Consider the following 20,503-nt stretch of genomic DNA (forward strand, 5'->3'; position numbering starts at 1 on the left):
TCACATGTTCACTCCCCCGGATTTGCCATCGTTTTTTTACCACTCCCCAAAAAGCCGGACAGCACAGGGGATGGTCTCCTGGCTCATGGGAAAACCCTCACCTCTGTTTTCTGTCACTCTCAAGAAACCTTCGCCAAAGACCTGGCCCGTGCTCTCCGCACGCCTCCCCAGTGACGCCGCAGCGGGGCCGCTCGTGGCTCGCAGAAATTAACCCCACGGCCCCACCGTGTTATCAGCCTGGGTATCGGCAGCGCTCAGCCTGCAGCCCTGCGGGTCTCTCAGCTCGAATTTAAGAGAAGCACTTATCTCGAGCTCGAGATTTGTGCGCGGGCCAGCGTCAAACTAGGGCAACACTTAAGCTGCATCTCCAGCTCACGCTGTAATGAAGCGAAAGCTGCAACTTCAGGCTCTTAAGGGGCACAGCAGGCGCACCTCCTGCAACTGCTCAGAGCCAGATAGCTTCGGAGAAACGTACGTGAATCTTCAAAATCTAGTGCAGCTTCAGCAGGCAGGCTGAGCTGCAGCATCCTTTTTTGTATACGTTACCTGGTCCTCAGCGCAGCCCTGTGAACGAGACCTTTTTCCACAGAAGGGGAGCGTGGTGGACACACAAACCCTAAAGGAAGGGAATTTCAGAATGGATGGAAGCGTGGCCACCATAAGATGCAAAGAAAATGATGGTTAAATGAAAAAATAAAATATTTTTTTTAAAAAAAACACGCTATCTGCATGCTTTGTTCCCGACCTACCTTCCCTACAAGCACAGGGCAGGTCCGGTAACAGCCCCTACAAATCCAGCTGTCGCACCGTGGTAGTTCAGGCGATGCCCACCGAGATCCTATTACCTCGGCCAGCCCGTACGTGCCCAAAAGCTGGCACGGGCAGGGCAGGGCAGGGCCTTTCCAGAGGTCTTGGAGAGCGGAGGCGAGAGCGCCGCCGTGCCGCTCGGATGGGGCTTGGAGCCGCACGACAAGGTCACAGCGCAGGGACGAGGCGGCGGCAAACATCTGCTCCAGAGCTGGAGACAACAGGATGCCGAGAAACCTCGGAAAATAATTAAACCGACTAATGAGCCGTAGCTGGCAAAGGAGCCACGGGTCAAGGAAGATACAAGTCCTCGCTGGGGGGAGAGGCTCTCCCGTTTCGAGGCAGAAGGGGACCCGGTTACAAGCTCCCCGGTGGAGCCGTGACAAGGGGAGGGAGAAAGGGCCACACGAGGAGGATTTATTCTGGAGCTTCAGGGCTGGAACAGGAGGCAGAGGGCGAACAAAAGGGAACGGCCGTGGTGGAGCCGAACAGGGGCCGGGGCTGGGCCGGCAAAGCCAGCGGGTTTGTTTTGTGATTGTTTCGCTTTGTTTGGTTTAGAAGGAAGTTAACAGGGAAACGGCGGCAGCTTCAGAGGCTCCCAAGCGCCCAGCTCCTCCGAGATCGTGGCGAGGAGAAGGGCTGCTGGGCATCCTACAGCCCTCCTACCCTCACCCGCGGCCGGGGGCGAGGGGGTTCCCGTATCAGCGCCTCGGCAGCACGGAGCTCCCTGCCCCGGCACCAGCCGCCCGCCCAATTCAGCCCTGTAATCTCCCTCGACTTTGATTTAATGCGGCAATTACTGGTAATGTGGTTTGAAGGAGATAAATGCCCAGTACAGGGCTGGCTGGCACTGACGCTCATTCCGCTCATGATGCGAGAACAGTTTTAATTAAAATCCCCTTTATGATAAAGGAGCTGCTTGACTGGATGTTTCTGTGCAGCCCTGATACGGAGCCTCCTCCAAAGCGGATTAGAAATCAAAGTTTCCCCCCTTCTCGCTACTGGCAACACGCAGAAATATGGCACACAGGCACCGTGTCACCCTCCTGCGATTCCCTTAACCCTCCGGCTGCTGGGCAAACGCCCGCCTCTGCTTAAAGACGACGGCCACCTCCCGGCACGGCTCTGAGGGTTTGCCAAAAACCAAGCACCGGGGGAGAGAGCTCATCATCCCCCGCGGTGCTTGGGCGAGAGGGGAGGAAGCCGGGAGCTGGCCGAAAAGGGTGGAAAAAGCAGATTTTGCTGCGCGAGGCGGAGCAGGGCTGCGAGAGAAAGGGAGGAAAGCTGGCAGGGTGGTCACCATCCCAGCGCGGGCACGTCCCGGCGATGAGCCGTCGGCTCTCCATCGAGTTAGGACAAACGGAGGTGCGATTTGGGGTCGGTTTTCTCCTTTGCAGCCTAGGAAATGCCGGCGATGAACACGTTCGGGGCAGGCAGCTTCCCTGAGCGCGGGTGCCAGGAGCAGATTGTCACAGCGAGGAATTGGCCGCGTGTTAACGCAGAAAAGGCAGCGCCGGGTTCGGAGGGAAGATAAAGAGCCTTGGGTCGGAAGGGACCCTGCTCCTGGAGCCACTGAACCCCCGTGCAGATAAAAAGGGCCGATTTAAGCTGCTGAAGTCCTCCTTGACCCTCGGAATAGATCTGGAGGCCGCCAGACCGCCTTGTCCCAAGACAGCTCCCCCCCAGAGCCTTTGCCTCAGCCCCCCAGGATTGCTCTATATTCCCGAAATTTCCTTCTCCCCAAAGCCCTCGGTGCCAGTTAACGGCATTCTGCTCAGGGAAACCTTTCCCCTTCCATTTTTTTAGAGGCTAAAGTGGCTCTCGTATTCCACAGCTGCCCCTCTCCTTCAGACGGCACAAGACCAAAACCAGATGGGGCCAAAAAAAGAATAAAAATAAATAAATCCTGATGGGAAGCGGGAAGGATTCGGCGCAACACGGTGAGCACCTCGCTTCGCGGGAGCCCGAAGCAGCGAGCAGCAGCCCCCATCGTGCTGATGTGGCACGGCTGCGATGGTGAAATCAGCCATCAGCTCCTCAACGGGGCTGGCAAAGGGTGAAAACACCAGGTCAGAGGTGGAAAATGTGGAGTAAAATGCGGTTTCGCTGGCCCACATGGGGAAAAAAAATGAAACCAAAGAAGGCCTGGTGTAATTAACAAGATTAAAGGGGGATTTAGGATCAGGACAGAAAAGCAACGGGCCAGATTGATCCTTACAGGATTAAAGCTGGAATCCTACTAAGAGTCCAGTGGTTGAGAGATCAACGTAATGTAATGGGATTAAATCAGCATCAGCTTTTGTTTTTGCACAACTCAGCCCCAGCGCCCGGACTTTCACTGCTCTGGGTAAGGAGCAGAAGGGCTGACCAGGATCCCCGGGCCATCAGCGTGCAGCTCGGCCGGGCACCTCCCTGCTCCGGCTTCAAGAAAGAAGAGGTGAGAACCTCAGTGTGCCACGAATGGTCCAAATGGTCTGAAAAAAAGTGAGGATTTACCAAGCCAGGGCTCTGGCCAGAGGGGAAAGCCAAGAGGCCGGTCCCAGCTGCACCCAGACACGCCGCAGACGGGCGATGGGGTTTTGATACCGTCTCCTGCCCAGGAGGAACAAAGGGAGCAGTATGCTCGGCGGGACGTAGCAGCACACACACATTTCGAGACAAATCGTCGCACGTCCCCATCGCCCAACAATATCCAAGACTTACAAAAGTGAGAAAAGCCTCTTTCAGAACGTATCATTTGCATTACAGCTGGTGCAACACATGCGGGCCAGCTGCACCTCCAGCCCACCGCCCCGAAGTTTCCAACGCTCGCCGGTAATTTGAGTGGGTAGCCGAGGGGGGAAGGGAAGGAGGGAGACAGGACAAGGCACTCGGTTCTTCCTAGACACGTGTGCTATTTTTGAAGTCCTTCTTCTCGCAGGAGAGGAAAACCACGTATGTTTAAATCAGGCGGCATCCATCACCACCCCGCTCGGCTGAAGAGGGAAGGGGTGTTTATCACACACCTGTTCCCAACAGCTGCATGGGAGAGCCGTGCCCCACACGCAAGGAAAAAGCATTACAGCATCTCGTATTTCTCCAGCGTTTCTGAGGCCTGAAGATGTTTAAAACCAGGAGTTATACGCACGCTATATACGCTCCAGCAAAGTCTGTCCGCTTTGTGCCGGACTCTGTGCTCCATCTGAAGAGAAATGTGCGTTACCGAGACGGTCCTGCTGGAGCTACGCACCCCACCTGGGCTGCCCAAGAGGCTTTGCCACCTTCCCAGGAGAAGCTTTTACAGCACGGATTGAAGCAGACATCACGGTGACTGAGGACGGACTAGAAGGGAGGCTGTCGTGACAGAAATTGAAAGTTAAAAAAAAACAGCAGCAGGCAGATCACACTGCTCGCGTTTTCTACTTTCGAGCCACGTATACATAGCTGAACTTCAGCATTTTTATGCATTTAAACTCCGTTTCAACACTAGATGATTTATAAATTATAAAAAAAAAAAACGTACAGAGGAGTGTTCCAGTATCATCCAATGCCAGCTCCTTAAATCACGATGAATAATAATCCCCAAGAATCTCTAAAAAAAAAGATAATTGTCATCTGGTCAAAATATTTTCACATTATCGTTGTCTTAATGTCCAAGACTCAATTAGAGCATTGTGTGGGGGACAGCATGCTTCACTCGGGTAGGAGAAAAAACTAACTGCCTTTGCCCTGGATTCAGCTACAGACCCAAGAACCATCTGGTAAAAAATCATCAACAGCATTGTGCAGGCAGCATATTAGTCATGAGACGTAGGCCTCTGAGAACAATGAAACCTAAATTTGAGGGACAGACAAGGGAAACTTAATTACTTGCTTAAGCTTCTTCACAGCTTTGAGGAATCCTTAACACTTTCAGCAGAAGAATTTAGCACCAGAGGACACAATGCAAACGCTCGACTGATTTCTTCATTTTGGGCAAACCTGTTTTTCGTTTCCAGCGTGGAGCTATCTGCACTGGTCCATCCACGCAGCCAGCTTCCTCGGTGAGCAGCTGTGGGGTGTACCAGGACTGCACCTTGGGGTAGGGCTCCCCAAAGAAAATAGGGTCTGACCCTACAGCCTGGCTCAGACTCCTGCTGCACCAAGAAGCCCTCGCTGGAGGAGTGTGATATCTCCTCCAGCTAACCCCAACAGTCATCTTTTTGGGGGAGCATACACGCACATGCAGCTGATACCCACATGGACTGCTTGGGGCTTTGCAAAAATGTCATCCGAATCTAGCTCCACTCAAAGACCATCATCGTAACCCTAGCGGTTAGGACAGGGGTGAAGTTCTGGTGCTGCAAGAATTAAGACTTGCAAATAAGCACCATGGGAAGTACAAGGAGCACAGATGTTCAGTCTCAAGTCGCTATTATCTGTGCTTTTCCTCAGGCCTTCAGCTGGGAACTCGAAGGCTGAGGTTTATTCTCTTCAGGTTTCCTCTCTTCCTTCCAAGATAAACAGGCTGTTTGTGGAAAACCAACTCGCAGAGAACTCAGTCCCTGTCAGTCTCACAAGACCTGGGCAGTTTTACAGCAGAGCCCCCCGTGCTCTTCGCTGTTTGGACAGGAGGGAAGGGAGCAGACAGGCAGAAGAGCTGCGCTAGAAATTCCCAGCAGCTCGGCCAGCCTACATCCCTGCCATTCTTTTGGCTAGACTCATCAAGGAAGCACATTCCTGAATACGCTGGCAATGTGACATTTTTACCTGGTTTTAATATTAATCAGGGGTAGCGTGCAGAACGCCATCATCACGATTCCTAATCTCCCTTCTCTGAAGCCGGTAGCTTCATGTGAAATGCCTCCTCTCCCTGAGCTGCGCTGGGCTTTCTTGTCTCAGCAGTGACCTTGGCGTCTTCTGGGACTGCAGGCCTGCAGGAACACTGAACTGGAAAAGATCGCCTGGATTATCAACTCCAGTCCCCTAATAACACCGGATAACGTGACCGCCTGCCTCTATCCTACAGTCTTCTCTCTCCCTTTCTCAGATCCCCAAAGCCTGCATAAAACCCTCGATGCAAACAGACGCGGGCTGCTTTGTCACACCACCTCCCGGGGGGCACGCAGCGCCGACGTCCCCAAAGAAGCCGTGCAGAGAGCAGCTCGGCGCTGGAAGCAGTACGGGCTCGTTCACGAGGTGCTGCACCAAAGCTAATAAACCTTATCGAGCTGCAGAACTCATTATCTCGCTTGCAGTGCTGGACAAACACAACTATATTACTTCTGGCTTCAAGCTGCTCCATATGCATGCCGCGGTACGGCACCGCCGGGACTTGCAGGCTGGGGAATCGGCTTAGCAGCTTCTAGCTCGGGGATCTTTGCATGAGCTCCAATTTATTATTTTCCAGGGCTACCCTGCTCTGGAGCTGGAATCCAAATCTGGCATTTGAATGAACAAGAGGTGCTTCTTGCCACCTTGACAGAAATCCACCCGGATCTGACCCCTGAAGAGCGCAGCACCCAGGGAAAGCTCCGTGCAGCCTCCTGGAGGCCACCACGTCTTCGCCTCTCCAGGCTGACCACGCTGCACGTTCTCCAGCCCTTCCTGGCTTCATTTACAGCCGGAGCATTTGTTTGCCATTCCTACCCAACAGGTTCCAGCCAAAAAGCCACAGGCACAGCCAGACTTCCCTCCTAATAGCTGCCCCAGGCTTGGCACCAGAACAGAGCAGGCAGGACATTTTCCCAGATAGCCACTTGCCCTGCTGCTATCAAACGCGTGCTTTGAAAGCCACGGCATAATGACCCGAATCCTCACCGGCAGCCTCTAGCTCGCATGAAACAGCAAATAATAATAATAATAATACTAACAACAACAACAGAAAGACGTGGCGTGAGGAAGAGCACGTTGCTAAGACCCAGGCTTGGTGGCAAGGTTGGGTTTCCAGTCCCTTGGTGGTAAAGCTGATGAGCTCGGAGCCTAGAGGGAAAATTTATGCCAGTGAATGCAAAGGGAGGCTTTCAAGTGACAGAACGGCAAGTAAAAGGCAGGCCAGGAAGAAAACCAACAAAAATCATTCGAAATGAGCTTGGCAAGGTTGCTAGCCCGATTCTTGCGCGTACAGTAGATAATTAGTAGGTCTAGGTAAGATCTTCGCTTTCACGGGGCTCTGGAGAAAGAAATCATTTCTGGTTGCAATAGGCAGGCAGCCCTCTCACGAGCACTCAGCATGTACTCTGGGCACGGCTGTGAGAAACGAGGAAATTATCTATAGCCACTATAATCTGAGATCAGAGGGACGACTCCAGCGCTTTCCTATCAGAAGCCTAGCAACAGCGTGGACCTCCCCTACCTTGGTCCCTCCTGGCTTTGATGGTTTCAGCAGCCTTTGAGCAGGGGAGAAGGATGGTTGATAAATTGCTTGCTAGGGCTGCTGCCCCTTCCTTTTAACCTGCCTTGTAACAACAGACCTCCAGCAAGGCAACATTCAGCCATGCGACTCTCCGAACACATCATGCTCTTTAGAAAACACTCGGAATGAAATGACTCTAGATTGTATCTGATGACTCACAGTACACAAAGATTCATCTGCTCACAAATGAAAAAGAGAAAAAAAAAATGGGCTTTCTTATCCACGGAAGGGCTGAATGCTTTTTCCCACACCCAAACCAGCCTGCTCCAGCACAACGCCTGCCCCCCTGCCTCATCAGGATGGCAGCAAGGGCCCTCTGGCCTTCCCATCCCCGATTACCCCACAGCCCATCCGCACAACCGATGAGTTTTTGATGCCTTTTTGAGCAAGTCAGGAGCCCAGCCAGCCGCAGGCAAAAGGGGATGAAGGAAGGAAGAGACGCTGGTAGATTTAGGTGGGTCCCTACAAACAAAATGCTCTGCAAAACCTGCCGTATGCAAGCAGCTCCCACCCCGAGTTTCAGCAGGGATGACCGAACGGACACACTTGAACGGTTTGCAGCATCAGAAAGAGACTCTCATACGGTCTCTGCCTCAGAAAGGCTTCGTACAACTGCATCCCACACGATAAACGTGTTAAGATAAATAGTCTCTCTTGATATTTAATGGCACAGCTAGTCTGCCGCCTTCACTTCCCGCACAATGCCAAGCATTAGGTCACCGCAGCAGATATTTTTAAAGTTTCCCACTCTCCAGGTCTGCACAGCCCACAATCCCCCGGCAGCCTCCGAGGCCCTCATTTAGAGGATCCTGCAACAAGTTTCCCTCGAGGGAATACACTTCAGCAAGCAGGAATGTCAGCCTGAGCCCAGGATGCAAAGCTGCTTCATTTGGGAGAAGGAGCGTTGTAATTATGGGGCAGGTAAGTCTGTGCTTTCAGGTCGAGTAGCCACAAGGTGCTCCAGCTGCAAAGAAAGGCACATTCTCCTTTTTATCGCATGCTTTGTCACACGTGACAGCCTTCGGTATCGCAAGGTCTCTTCGAGGAGGATAATTCTGTAACGTGCACCCCTAAGCGGGGGGGGAGAAGCAGTTCGGTTGCTGTGGGAACCTTAATTCTGGATTTCAGGACTTGCATATTTAAAACCTCAAATTTAACGTCGCGTTAATGTCGCTTCATGCCTTGAATTAGGGAATGACTCAGTACAAATCTCCGTGCATCTGCCGAAGTCCTGGCGGCCCAAGGGCAAGGGGCTGGGAGCAGGAACCTGTGAGCACGGGGAGCAAGAAAGGAGCACAGCCGAGGCATGGCAAACCCCACACCAGGCCAGATACACCACTCGGGGCTCCTCGTTCTCACCACGAAAGGTTACATGGCCCATCGGGACAAAAAGAGCTTAAAGCAGAGACACAAACGGGCACAGAGGAAAAGGTTCCTGAAAAGAGCTGGGAGAAGGAGGTTTCCCCGAAAGTATCGGGATAACTTGTGCTGGGAAGAGAAAGATCTTACCCAGATAGCACAAATTTACTAATTATTATTTTTTTAATTATCATGGCACAGTGCCCAGATGATGCCCTTTAAACCCGCTCAGCTGTTCTAGCATTTAACACTTATTTTCCCCGCTCCCCTGGAAGTTTAACTGCAACGCCAGCAAGGCAAAAAGTGCTGCCCAAAGTCTAGGGTGGTTGGAAAGTGCCCCAAAACCCATTTAAGAATTGGGACAGCACTTCATCTTTTGCACTGGAGAGGGTCTCTGCTGGCTGACCCCTCTGCTTTGTAGCAGGGCTCTCGCACCCCCCTTGCCAGCAGTAGGAGGAAGGACACCCGGCCAGCATCCTCCGCCTCTCAGCCCGGTGAGGAACACCTCTGCTTAGCTCAAATCAGCAGCAGCGTGGCTGAACTACTCCTCTTCTTACCCCTCCCCACTGCACGAAGCACAAATCCCAGCCGGCCTGGATAAAAACCCAAATCCAAAGCTGGGGTCCTGCCTGCAAGGCTTTGGGGGGGGGGGGGGAGAAAGAGTTGAAGAGGCGACGTGCCTGCCAGCAGGGCTGCTGTACACGAACAAGCAACTGTGCATACCCCGGCGCAGAGTCAAGTTACCCTGCAACAAAGATAGAGTGTGTGCACGCAAAGGGGGGAAGCAAAAATCCCTCTGCCTGCGCTCCCCAGGGCTCGTTTTGTTGTTAAAATAAACCCCTGGTTGTTCCTGGGAGGTGGCGGGGGGGGCAGGCTCTGCGAGTAGCAGCTATCAGAGCCTTCAGCTGGGGAGTTATGGGCAGGTTAAAAAAAAAAAAAAAAAAAAGCAAAAAAACTTTGGAATTGCTTAGTCGTAACCCCGTGTATCTAGGTGAGGAGCCCAAGGGCAAACTACTGATCTCAAGGGTGCCCAGGAGCAGACAAAGCTCCGCGCAGGAGCCTGACGGAGCAGCCTACCAGCTGGCTGCTCCAGAGGAAATTCCAGTCCTTGCTCAACGCATCTGCTCCGATGTATGCTTTTCCTTCGCTCGCTGGATCTATATAACATTTCACACATGTTTTTCCTGACATTATTTTCCGTATCCCACCAGAAACTCCGGCAAACGTGCCACTTCTGGAAAAACAACCTGGCGTCCAACTTCTGTCAGAACAGCTTCTCCCTCCGCCCCCGGGGCCCCCGGCTCCCAAAAGTAGCCGTGCCCCGCTCCTCTCCTCGCACCCGGCCATCCCACAGCCCCTCCGGCGGGGCTCTTCTTCAACCTGGGATGTCTCCCAGCAGCACCAAAAGCCCCGAAAGCAGAGGCGTATGGGTGCAGAGTCTCATGCACTGGGGAAAAAAAAAAAAAAATACATACAGGTCTCAGGTGGTAGCCAGTGAGCAGCATTATACAGAGAATTTTGTCTGTGGGGCACCTGCCCAAAGCTGTTCTCTCCAGAGGAACTTACTGCAGGAGAAGCCTGCTCAGCGCCCGGTTAACAGCACAGCCTATTTATTTTTTATTTTTTTTTTTAAAGGGGAAACCAAAGCCCGCTGTGTGTAGAGGCTGGGGAGAGCTCGGCTGAAGGGAGAAGGCCGCTCGTGTTCGCGCGGAGCCCTTCAGCTTTCCATTCCTTATATGTGCAAAGTGTGCAAGCCCGCACACACAGCTCTCTACTCACCCAGAGGTACATCATGTTAGCCTGGGTCGCTCAAACCCAGCAGTGAGATGATCCGGGAAGGCGAGAGGCACTTCAGGAAAACTGTCGAGACTGAGATTTAGGGGAAAAAAAAATAATAATAAAAAAAAAAATCCGAACGGCTCAGTTTGAGGCTTAGAAAGCGTCTCGCCTCCTCCTCCTCCCCCCTCCTCCAGCTCTGGCTGCTCTGCGCCGCGCTCTCGCACTTAATCTCTCCCTGGGAGTTCCCAGCCCGTGTGTCTGCACTGGCGTGCACAGCACACACTCTGCATTTGCCTCCAGGGGATTTCTCTCTCTGTCATTCTACTTCTGAAAACACGATCTCGGCCTCGCAAGATTCTTGCAAGAGGCAGGGATGGGTGGGGTTAGCAATAAATGCAGCCCGGCTCCCGGCGCCCCAGCGCGCTTCTCCCTGTAGGACAGGGCTCCCGAAACGTCAAGGAGGCAGAAAGCTGGCGGGGAGCAGACCCCGTCCCCACGCTCACGCTTCTCCAAGGCCTGTCCCTAAACCTGGGCACCACGTGCAGCACGGTACGGGGCTGCTGCACGTCTTCACCTGCACCCAGCGCTCGGTCACGCTTCAGCAGCAGCCCTTGGCAGGGAGCGAGGCGCTCCTGGCGCTGAGGGGAAGGCCGAGGGAGACGCCATGGGGGGGGAGAGCAGCTCTGGGATAAAGGGGTTAACCTGTAGGAGTTTTACAGGCTCCCCACCGCCAGAGGGAAAGCAGCAGCTAGCTCTGGTCCCCTCAAACATATCGGGTGTTGGTGGCTGGGAGAGCTCCCCCCAGGCAGCACCCCCTCACCGCAGCGTGCTCCCACTCTTCTCCTTCCCACCCCTTTTCCCCTTTCGGCTCTGCCAGCCGGAGGAGCTCCTGCCCCATCCGACAAGGCCCGACAGGCCCAGTCCTGCACCCGTGAAGCCTTCAGCACAGCACCGAGGGACAAGCGTCGCCTCTCGTCCCCTTCGTCAGCCACACGGCTCTGCCACGCTCAGGGAATGGGTTTCGTGCCCCCCTTCCCTCCCCGCCTCGAAATGAAGAATCGACTTCCCTCGCTGGGCTCCAGATGCGAAGTTAAAATTGGCCTCTCCTCAAGTGGGGAAGAGAAAAAGAAGAAAAAAAAAAAAAATCGTGTTTTCATTGAGGCACTGGTCTCCTTGGAAATGAACGTCGAAGCAATATTTTTATCTCTGGCGAGGAGAGAGAAAGGGTGCTCCTCCACCTCTCACCTCCACTCCTTTTGCTCCCGGATGACGTGATGGCAGCAAGCAGAGGGGGCAGCAACACGGCCTGCCCCGCTCCGGCCCCACAAGGTGGGGAACAAGTGGGCTCCACGGCCACAAGCAGGCGATGCCGGCATCTCCCAGGCCTCCCCATCTGCTCTCACCTCTCAGCACAGCGGTTCGGGTCGGGAAGGTGAAAAGCAATGTTCCCCAAAATCACTTACTGCACCAAAGCTGGTGCACGGTCTCCAAAGAGCGACGCGTGTGGCCCACGTGTCTTTTCTTAAATGCTCCAAAAGGAGCAAAACAGCAGCAGGGCTGATGTTCACGCCATGACTCGACGCTTCAGTTAATGTTTCGGCAGCAAGCTCTCACACCAGGGGAAGCTCCTAGTTCACCCACCTGCAGACTCAGGCAGGCACTTCCGCACCCAATATACTCGATGAGATTTTCAAGATTTTCTTCTGAACCAGGATGCTGATTCAAAAATGATCTTACTATCATTTTAAGGAAAGCTGAGATTCCTCGTGTGCAGAGAAGGAAGTGAGAAGACACAGGGACTAGGCAAGCAAACCCAAATTAATCTTACTTCATGTGCATTTCCATAAAAGACTTGAAAAAGATGCGTGCTTAAAACTGAACTGAAGAGTGGGCAACAAGCTCCCTAGCGCACACACACACAGTCCTCCCCCTTCCTGCCATCCTTCAGGCTCTTCCAAGGGAGAGAAAAGAGAAAGAACAGCCTTACTCTGAAAGTTCAGTTTCAGCTTCAGGGACTGGTTAGAAATCATCCTAGCTGCTCCACGGCTGGCCAGGTTGCACTCAGGCTCCAAAGTGGAGCCAGGGTTATGAACTCTCCTCGAATCATCCAAATACCAGCTGGGAACTCACCTGCCACTGCTGCTGGTGAGCCATCACCTCTCCATGGAAGCTACAGGAGAAGATTACTGAGAGCAGCAGACTCCTGGTGATGAAATAACCCCGGACCCGGGGCGCTTTTGGATGAACTGCAAGATCAGGTTTCTCAACGCTCAATATGCTCAAGCAATGAGAGGGGAGCGCCCAGTCGGGAAATCAAGCTGCAGGATGGATGCCTCCAGCAGCACCGCTGCTCTGATTCAGCCGAGCGCTGCCCAGATGCTCAGAGCAATGCCTAGGAGCACGGAGGGTGCTCCCAAGGCTTCTTTTTTTCTTTTTTTTTTTTCCAGAGTATACTGAATTTCAACTATATTAGCTGGTCTGTAAGAGACTTCCACTGAAAACTTTTTTTTTTCCTAGAAAATTTATACTAAGACACAAAATATTCTGTAAGGAGCAAGAGGACAACACGATGTTAATGAGTCTAATTCCAGAAAAACACAAAGCAAGACATCACTAAGACAGGCTTCTGAAACAGGTAGCTAGGATCCTTGGCAAATGCTTTGTCTTAATCCCAACGACAGCGCTTTACAGGATGTATATGCCAGGGAACTTGGAAGGCTGCTGTCTGTGGAAATACGCATGATCTCTTGGGGATCTTCCCTGCCTCAGAAAGGATTAAAAAGAGAAGGAAAAACATTTTTAAATTAATATAGACTGAGCTAAGAGAAAAACGTTCAGAGAGCTTTAGCCTAATGAAACACGTGCCCATCTCTGAGGGAAGGCTGCTGTGTAAATCAAAGTGAAAGGGGGAAACACAGCCTGCAAAGACACTAATGCTTGCTGGAGAGGTAGGGAAAATAACAAAAGAGGTAGCAAATAACAAAAGGGAAGAGAGAAAGAAAGGGAGCAAGTAACCAGACATTTAGTGTCATAGTATTTGGCAAAATAAGAGGCACTGGTAAAACAACAACAAATCTACCTCCTTCTGTATGAAAAGTCCTGACTATACAGAAGAATTGTGGCTGCTCAGTTACGTGCATATATTCAACCCCAAAATACTGCTGATACAGAAATTTCAAAATGCCAAATGTTAAAAATAATAATAATTTCAAGAAGTTCTAACCCATTTAGGAACAATCTGAGTGGGCCAACGGGGAGCAGGTATGGCACCGTTTCAAGCTGACATTATCTGTTTCTAGCTGATTGTGTCTCAGAGGCATATGATTTCAAATGCTTGTGGATTAACATTCTAGCAGATAAAGCTGGAGACAGGGTAGGAGCTAGTGCGCCTGCTACACACTACTGAAATCACATTAGATAGCAAGCAGGATGAGTGGCTAGCTAAGCGCCTCTTCATAACGGAGGGGCAAAAAAAAACAACACACGATCACCAAGAATTTCAAATGGAATGACACACGCAGGAGGCGTCACGGAGCTAATGCCAAAGAACACCCTTGAAATTTCTAAATTATAGAAAACAATTTCTTAGTTCAAGAAGTGTTACATTCAAAATGAGCAATTCCGCATTAGGTTTCATCTTGACAGAAAAGAGCAATCAATTGTAAAAATAGAAATTAGTGCTAGCTTAGGTAAAAACGATTGTGACAATCACGTTTTGATATATGGAAGGAGAATAAAGACCAAGCCAGTGCATCTACTTACATACTTGGCATTTGAGTGGGACCAGAGGTACATTGCCGTGCTTTTTCCTGGACAAACAGATCACTTATTGAGGTTCCCAGTCACATCCCCACACTTGACCACTGCTACTTATTCTAACGAGTGATTAAAAAAAAGAAAAGCTGAGACAAGGAAACAGAAAGGAAACTAGGAAGGGCAAGAAAAAAAAAAAAAAAAACTGACAAGGGAGCCGTGAAGACAGGAGGAGGAATTCACAGCCGGAGCTGAAGGACAATAACAAGTTCGTCAAGGGTTCTCAGGAGCGGCAACCCCAGTGATCAGCTTGACCTGCTGCTATGGGAAAAAGGTAGAAACATCACCAATACTGAAGGAAGAGCGAAAGCATTCAATACGTTTTTCTGCTCTATATTTGGAAAAGAAGTCAGCTGTGGCGGCCCTGTGATAACAGAATGCTTTCCATTCCAGCAGTAACTACGGAAGATGTTCCAACAGCTTCCCAACAAACAGCGCCGTTGTCCTCTTATCTCGCTGGAGCTTACGAACAGCAGGAATGTAACCAGATAACAAGTGGGTTTCAACCGAACTACAGCTGTGAGCATATTCAGGTGTGGACACTTCGGAAGGCCTGCAGTCTGCGTCTCGTTGCTTGCTCTGCATTCCCAGCACTAACAAGCCCTAGCTCTGGTACTAACGCTGATCTTGCTGTAAGGCCAAAAGCGCAAGCATGATGCAATGACATCCCCCAATGTTTGTGTTTGTTGGAAACTATATAGTGAAAGCCCTGCTGCAGTTAGCTGAGCCCGGCCAAAAGATTACTCCTGTGTCATCTCCTGAAGACTACATCAGGGAAGCAGTGCTACTGCTGAAGTCACCAATACAAATTTTCACAGTTTCCCTAGAAGCATCCAGTCGGGAGCTCTTCCTCTAACGAGATCTCAAATAACATCCCAGTGCAGAGCAAAGCCAAAAACACACCAACGTGGGGGCTGACAGCGGGAGTTTCACAAAACAAAGATGCAGGCTGAAGGCCTGTGCACCTGAACACATCTAGGAGAGCGTTCGGGTACATGAATGAAGAACACTGATCATAAAAATATCTACTCCTGAAGTTTAATGTGTCTTCTGGCAACCTGTCCCATAAAACAGAACTGTAAAAGAGCTTTTAAAAACAGCCTGAACTCAAAGATGAGATGCAGTTCTTTTATGATCAATAAGTGCTACTGAGTGCATGTGTTCCTCTTCATCGTGCAGCTCTCCTTGGCTAAAAAGCGGGAGGGGAGGTGTTCTGAGGTGGGGACAGGCTGAGGAAGGAAATTTCATTTCAAACCAAAGGAAAACAGTTGTTTTCAGCCAAAAGGCAAACTGGGCATTCATGTTGTATGCAGAAGCTGAATCAGATTGAGGATGAAGACTCGCTCGCTGTCCCACCGCGATAAAATCTTCAAGGGCTACCCACAAAGGTCTGACTAGAGATGGGAAGGGAGACGCGCTCTGCGATGCTCAAAGGCAGATTGCTCTGACTAAATGGCTTATTTAGTCTTATCTGACGCTGGCAGAACGTCCCGGCAAGAGAATATGGGAACCTGACTCCTGCTATTTGTGGGGTTTGGGCATGCCTCGTGTTTGGGTTTTTTGTTTGTTTGTTTTAAAGAAGATTAGAGATGGGGCTGGGAACTACCCGGGGAGAGGCACAGAAAGCTGCTCTGGGCACACTTGCAGTTCCTATGGAGATAAGAGGATCCTCTTTGAGGTTGGTTTCCTCCTTTGGGTGCTGCTGGAGACTACCCTTGTGACAGACTACTGCCTGTTTGTGAAGCTTCCCTCCACTCAGGATCCTGGCATTATCTCCAATTATCAGAATTGCTGAACCACAAGGTAGATTTCCTCTCAAAGTCCATAAGGACTCCAGGAAGCCTCTTCCTGCATTACCCTGTTTGTGAAAGGAAGTAACACAAATACAAAATGCATACAATAAATCACCCAGAAAAACACCACAGTCCCTTTTAGATGTTTTGCCAAGCAAATAAACCCAACACTGGCATATTACAAGAAGGAAAAAAAGCCATTTTGTTACAGAGCAACTCACTTAATTACTGGAAAACTGGATTCCCTATTCCACCTCCAGCAGGTATGGTTTGGCTATGCTCAAAGAGGCTCCTGAAAAGAGATTACTTATTTAAAAGCAAACGATCAAGTGTTAGTTTATCTTACACACACACAAAAATAAATAAATAAATAAATAAAAATATAAAAAAAAATATAAGCAGAAAGCCTGAAGCAGTAAAACACCTTGACATGCAAACAAAACCAATGATTTTCAGGGACTGTCCTGCTGCTGACTTCACGTAGTAATTAAATTTAAGTCATTAAACAATCTTCAGAAGGTCTTAATTCACAGGCAAGTACGTAGCAGAGAAAAAGGCAATGGGTACCAAGAAAAGCGTTTTAGTCTTTGTTTGGGATTTTCCTCTTCTCACAAGTATGTTCAAGAGCCCTATTCTGGAAGGCACTGTCAATCCTTCACGAGAAGCCCTATGAGCTCAGTAACTATAAAAAGTGTTTCGCTAAGGATGTGTTCCCACATAAAAATATGCTTTTAAATTAAAACAAAGAACACCCACATCAACAAAACCAAGCCACAAAGCCAGAGAATTCAAAGTTAAACGTTCAAGACCATGCAAAACTCTCGGATGTAAGAAAGCTGTGGTATACTGGTTTGGACATTCATCTGCAGAAATGAAGTCGTGATGCAATTGCTCCCAGGATGTAGCAAACATGAGTTTGGGCAGCCACTTGGGAATTTCCATGAATTACACCTGTCGGTCTTCCCGTGGGGGAGCAGGATCAAAATTTGCAATCCTCCACCACCTTCTGAAGAAAAACTAGCAAGCTTAAGGTCTGCATCTCTAAAGCCAAGGGTGACAGCTGTATTTTCAAGCCCCATCTTTACCCTTCTCTCATAGCTAGATATAGTCTGAGGTTCATATTGAATTGGCATTCAGCAAATATATTCAGGCAATCTTAAGAGGGAATCAAAATAAGCTCCAACACTTACTTAATCTTAAGTTTAGTCAAGTAAACTTTAACCCTAATGTTTAATATCTTCACCAGTAATGTCCAGAAAACAAAGATTCACAACCCTTCGGTTTCTCCAGCCAGTATGAGGTAGCACAAAGTATTAAACATTATCAAACTCTGAAAAAGTCCTTTTTTAGTGTCAAAGCGTGAGTACAACATCCCATTGAACTGATAAAGAGCAGAAAGATTCTTTGTGCCCCAGACTTGTGTGTCAGTGCCAAGTAGGATACCTCTTGGTTGTGGGTTTTGAAGAGGAAGCCATAATTAAAAGCCTGAACTCAGCTCCTACCTCAACGCAGTTCACAGTGGTAGTTACACCAAAGGATGAGCTGATGGCATCGAAGTGTTATCCTATTCAAAGGATAAGGCTCCAAGTAACAAGAAAAACTGCTTCAAGTATCTCATCAATGGAGCTGCAGCATTGTTACGCCATTTTTTGCCTCTGTGCTTACCGTGTCAAGTGGCTGCACCACGTGAGCGATCCATCAGCACTGCAACAATCCAGCAAATTGAGAAACAATACGAAGGTGAGAGCATTGCAACAGTGGGAGAAGGAGAAGACGGGGCACAGCTCCCTTCCCTAGACCACACAGGGGCTTATTAATATGCTGAAACTTCGGTTTAGGCTTGCTGCTGATAATGGGAAATGCAAACCAAGGACAAAACCCTGCAGTTCCTCGCAGAAAGGGACTCCTTTGGGCTTGTTTGTGCAAAGGAAGGTTAACAATATTAGCGAGTTATTCAGGAAGTAATGGATACTCTCTTGCCCTGAGCAAATTCCTTTTCAATAACAGTAGTAATTTCCTAGACAATACAGCTATATCAAGGTATAATGGCTACTATATTTATCTACATAGGCCCTGTACTGCTGGGATCTAATTTACTACAGCTTAGAAAGCAGTTTACAAATCCTAGGATAGTAAAATTGCTAGAGACCTGAAGAATGAAATTCTCTCTTGTATCACTTGGGTTGAAGACAAGATTTTAACATCCCTTTTTTTTTTTTTTCCTGAAGAGTATGAAATGCATTCTCTCCAACTCAGAAAAACTGGAAGACTAATAAACCCCACAAGGAGACTGCGAATACACCTATGAGAGTGAAGGAATCGGCTTAACAAATTAGACATCGTGCATTTTTTTTTAATCTTGTCATCACAGGAGCTTTATTTCTTCTTTTATTCAAAGAACATTATTCCAGTTGACACCGTGAGAAGAAAAATAATCCTTAACATTACATAGGAGCCTTATGCACCTAATGAAGATAAAATATCTTAAATTTATGATGTTTTTGTTAGCTGAGTGCCTGAAGTACGGTCTCGGTACGAGAAATGGCACAGGCATATCATCAGCAAAGAGGAGAGGAATGGCTCCAGCTAATGAAGAGGTAACACTGATAAACACTGAAAGGCATCTCCTGAGAAACAACAAAACTGAATTGCTGAAAGACTTTGGTGGAACACAGCATCAGCGAGATAAATAAGGGTGGGTGGAAAGAGACCAAACACACGTGTCAGGGGACTGCAGCTACTTCCATTACATAACGGCAGTACGGAAATCCAGGCGAAATCGCCATTAACAGGACTAAAAGCAAAATATTTCAGCGGGAGTATTGGCAGTTGTCAAACCACATACAGGAACGGCAGGCTGTTCAAATGTAAAAGGCATTAATAAGGCATAAGACAAAAGGCTTAAATAGATATAAAACACAGAGGAAGATTTCTAGAGGACAGAAATGCTACTGGGGGAAAAAAAAAATGTTATAGAATAGAATATCCCAAACTTCAATTCAGAATGATCAGCAAAGGTCAGCTGTCAGAAAAGCAATTCTGCTTCTGATCTCATCCTGAGCAAAGCAGTCCTTAACAATACCTCTGCCACCACCACCGAGCCGGATTATTCTAATGGCTGAAGAAAGCAGCTCCTGCCATCCGCCTGGCTCCTCGCTGCACGATGAGCATAAGAAGATTTAGAAATCTGAGTGTGTGTGCGTAAAGGCTAACTACGTTACTTGGTTCCTGATAAGATTTTTTTTTAATAAGTCTTTTTAGTGTATAGATTTAATATGGGAGACTTCCAAAAAGACACTTGGCTAGGCGTCTAGCTGGATCTTTTAAGAGGACATTGTGCCATTCTGCAGATCTCACAGACCCTGGGCGCTTGAAACACCCGGAACTGGTAACACAGGATATTCCATGGGATATTCAAATACACAGCTGACACAAGTGCCAAGAAAATGTTCTTGCATCGGGAGGCTGTTGGCTCTCGTATGAGCAGACTGATCTGGTCTTCAGCATCACTGCAGTCTGTGGGGGTACAAACATACCGGGACTCTCAAACACTTCCAGCTGAGCTCGTATCAAGGTTGTTCCACCTTCCCCTTTTTCCCACCCCCTACCATTAAAAAAAAAGTACCATAAATTCCATTCTGCTGCCTTTTCTGTTGAAATCCTGGCAAAATTAGACTCTACCATTACAGATTGATTACAACTTCCATACTCTTCTAATCCCTTTTTAAGGCAGACAAATTGCAAGAGTAGCAGCTCCCTCATGTTCAGTTCAGATGAGATGAATGGTGTGAAGTGACTATGACCAGTCAACGCATGGAATTGTTGTGCCAAAGGTCCTACCCAATAGATTCTCAACTTATCTTAATCCAAATTTAAGCTTTGAAGTGTAGACATAGCCTCTGACAACTCCTGTACCGTCCACAGAAACGATTTGCTTTGTTATCAAAGCCACCAGCAACAAGAGAATACGAAATTCCCCTCTGCTCCCAAATTCCCAGAGAGCAACAGTGACCAGAACAATCTTTTTTTTCATCCTTGTGTGACCTGAAGAATGCATGTTTCCTCTCAGATAAAGGCCTCGCTATGGTTATCTAATGCTAATGTCACTACAAACTGGATTAGAGACGCCCAGAAACCTCGAAATATCTACATGGATAGTCAGCTGTATCCTAATTCTACGTCTGAAGGAAATCAAATGCTCCAAATTGTGCCTAATGTAGTTAACTTTGCCCTTTAGGTAGGATAGACCAGTAAGAACATATTACACAGTGATTAGATTAATTCTTGAGTGAAATTCAGAGGGCTGGCTCTATCTGTCTATTGTGCCAGTATATTTCAAATTATTTCAGAGACTACCAGCACTCTTCCCCTGCTCTGCTCCGCAGCAACAGCTGCTGAAGAAACACAGCAGTTCTCTGTCTGGGGCGAAGTTGGCAGCAACTGGGGACAACGCTGCTGTCAGAGTTCAGCTCCCAGTTCTGAAATGCCATTCTACTGGAAATACCAGAGAGCCTAAATCCGGCTACATATACCGCGGGACGTAAAATATCTCTATCTCAGCTTTCAGCAGAAAGCTCCG

The 20,503-nt window shown here is 49.1% G+C and overlaps 1 protein-coding gene across 22 annotated transcripts in view; it reads right to left on the reverse strand.

Moving 5' to 3' along the window:
• The window catches only part of RBFOX2 (RNA binding fox-1 homolog 2), a 157,873-nt gene that overhangs the window by 96,244 nt on the left and 41,126 nt on the right, over window positions 1-20,503 (reverse strand). Inside the window, exon 1 of one of the 22 annotated variants that reach the window (XM_084300259.1) lies at window positions 10,319-10,331. The exons of the other annotated variants lie outside the window; for them this stretch is intronic. Coding sequence (XP_084156385.1) covers window positions 10,319-10,330 — 12 coding nt within the window. The 5' untranslated portion in view covers window position 10,331. Of the gene's footprint in view, window positions 1-10,318; window positions 10,332-20,503 lie in introns of those variants that run through there. 22 annotated transcript variants of the gene reach the window in all.

Source organism: Netta rufina (genome assembly GCF_964035555.1).
Source record: "Netta rufina genome assembly, chromosome: 1".
In the NCBI taxonomy this organism is placed as follows: Eukaryota; Metazoa; Chordata; class Aves; order Anseriformes; family Anatidae; genus Netta; species Netta rufina.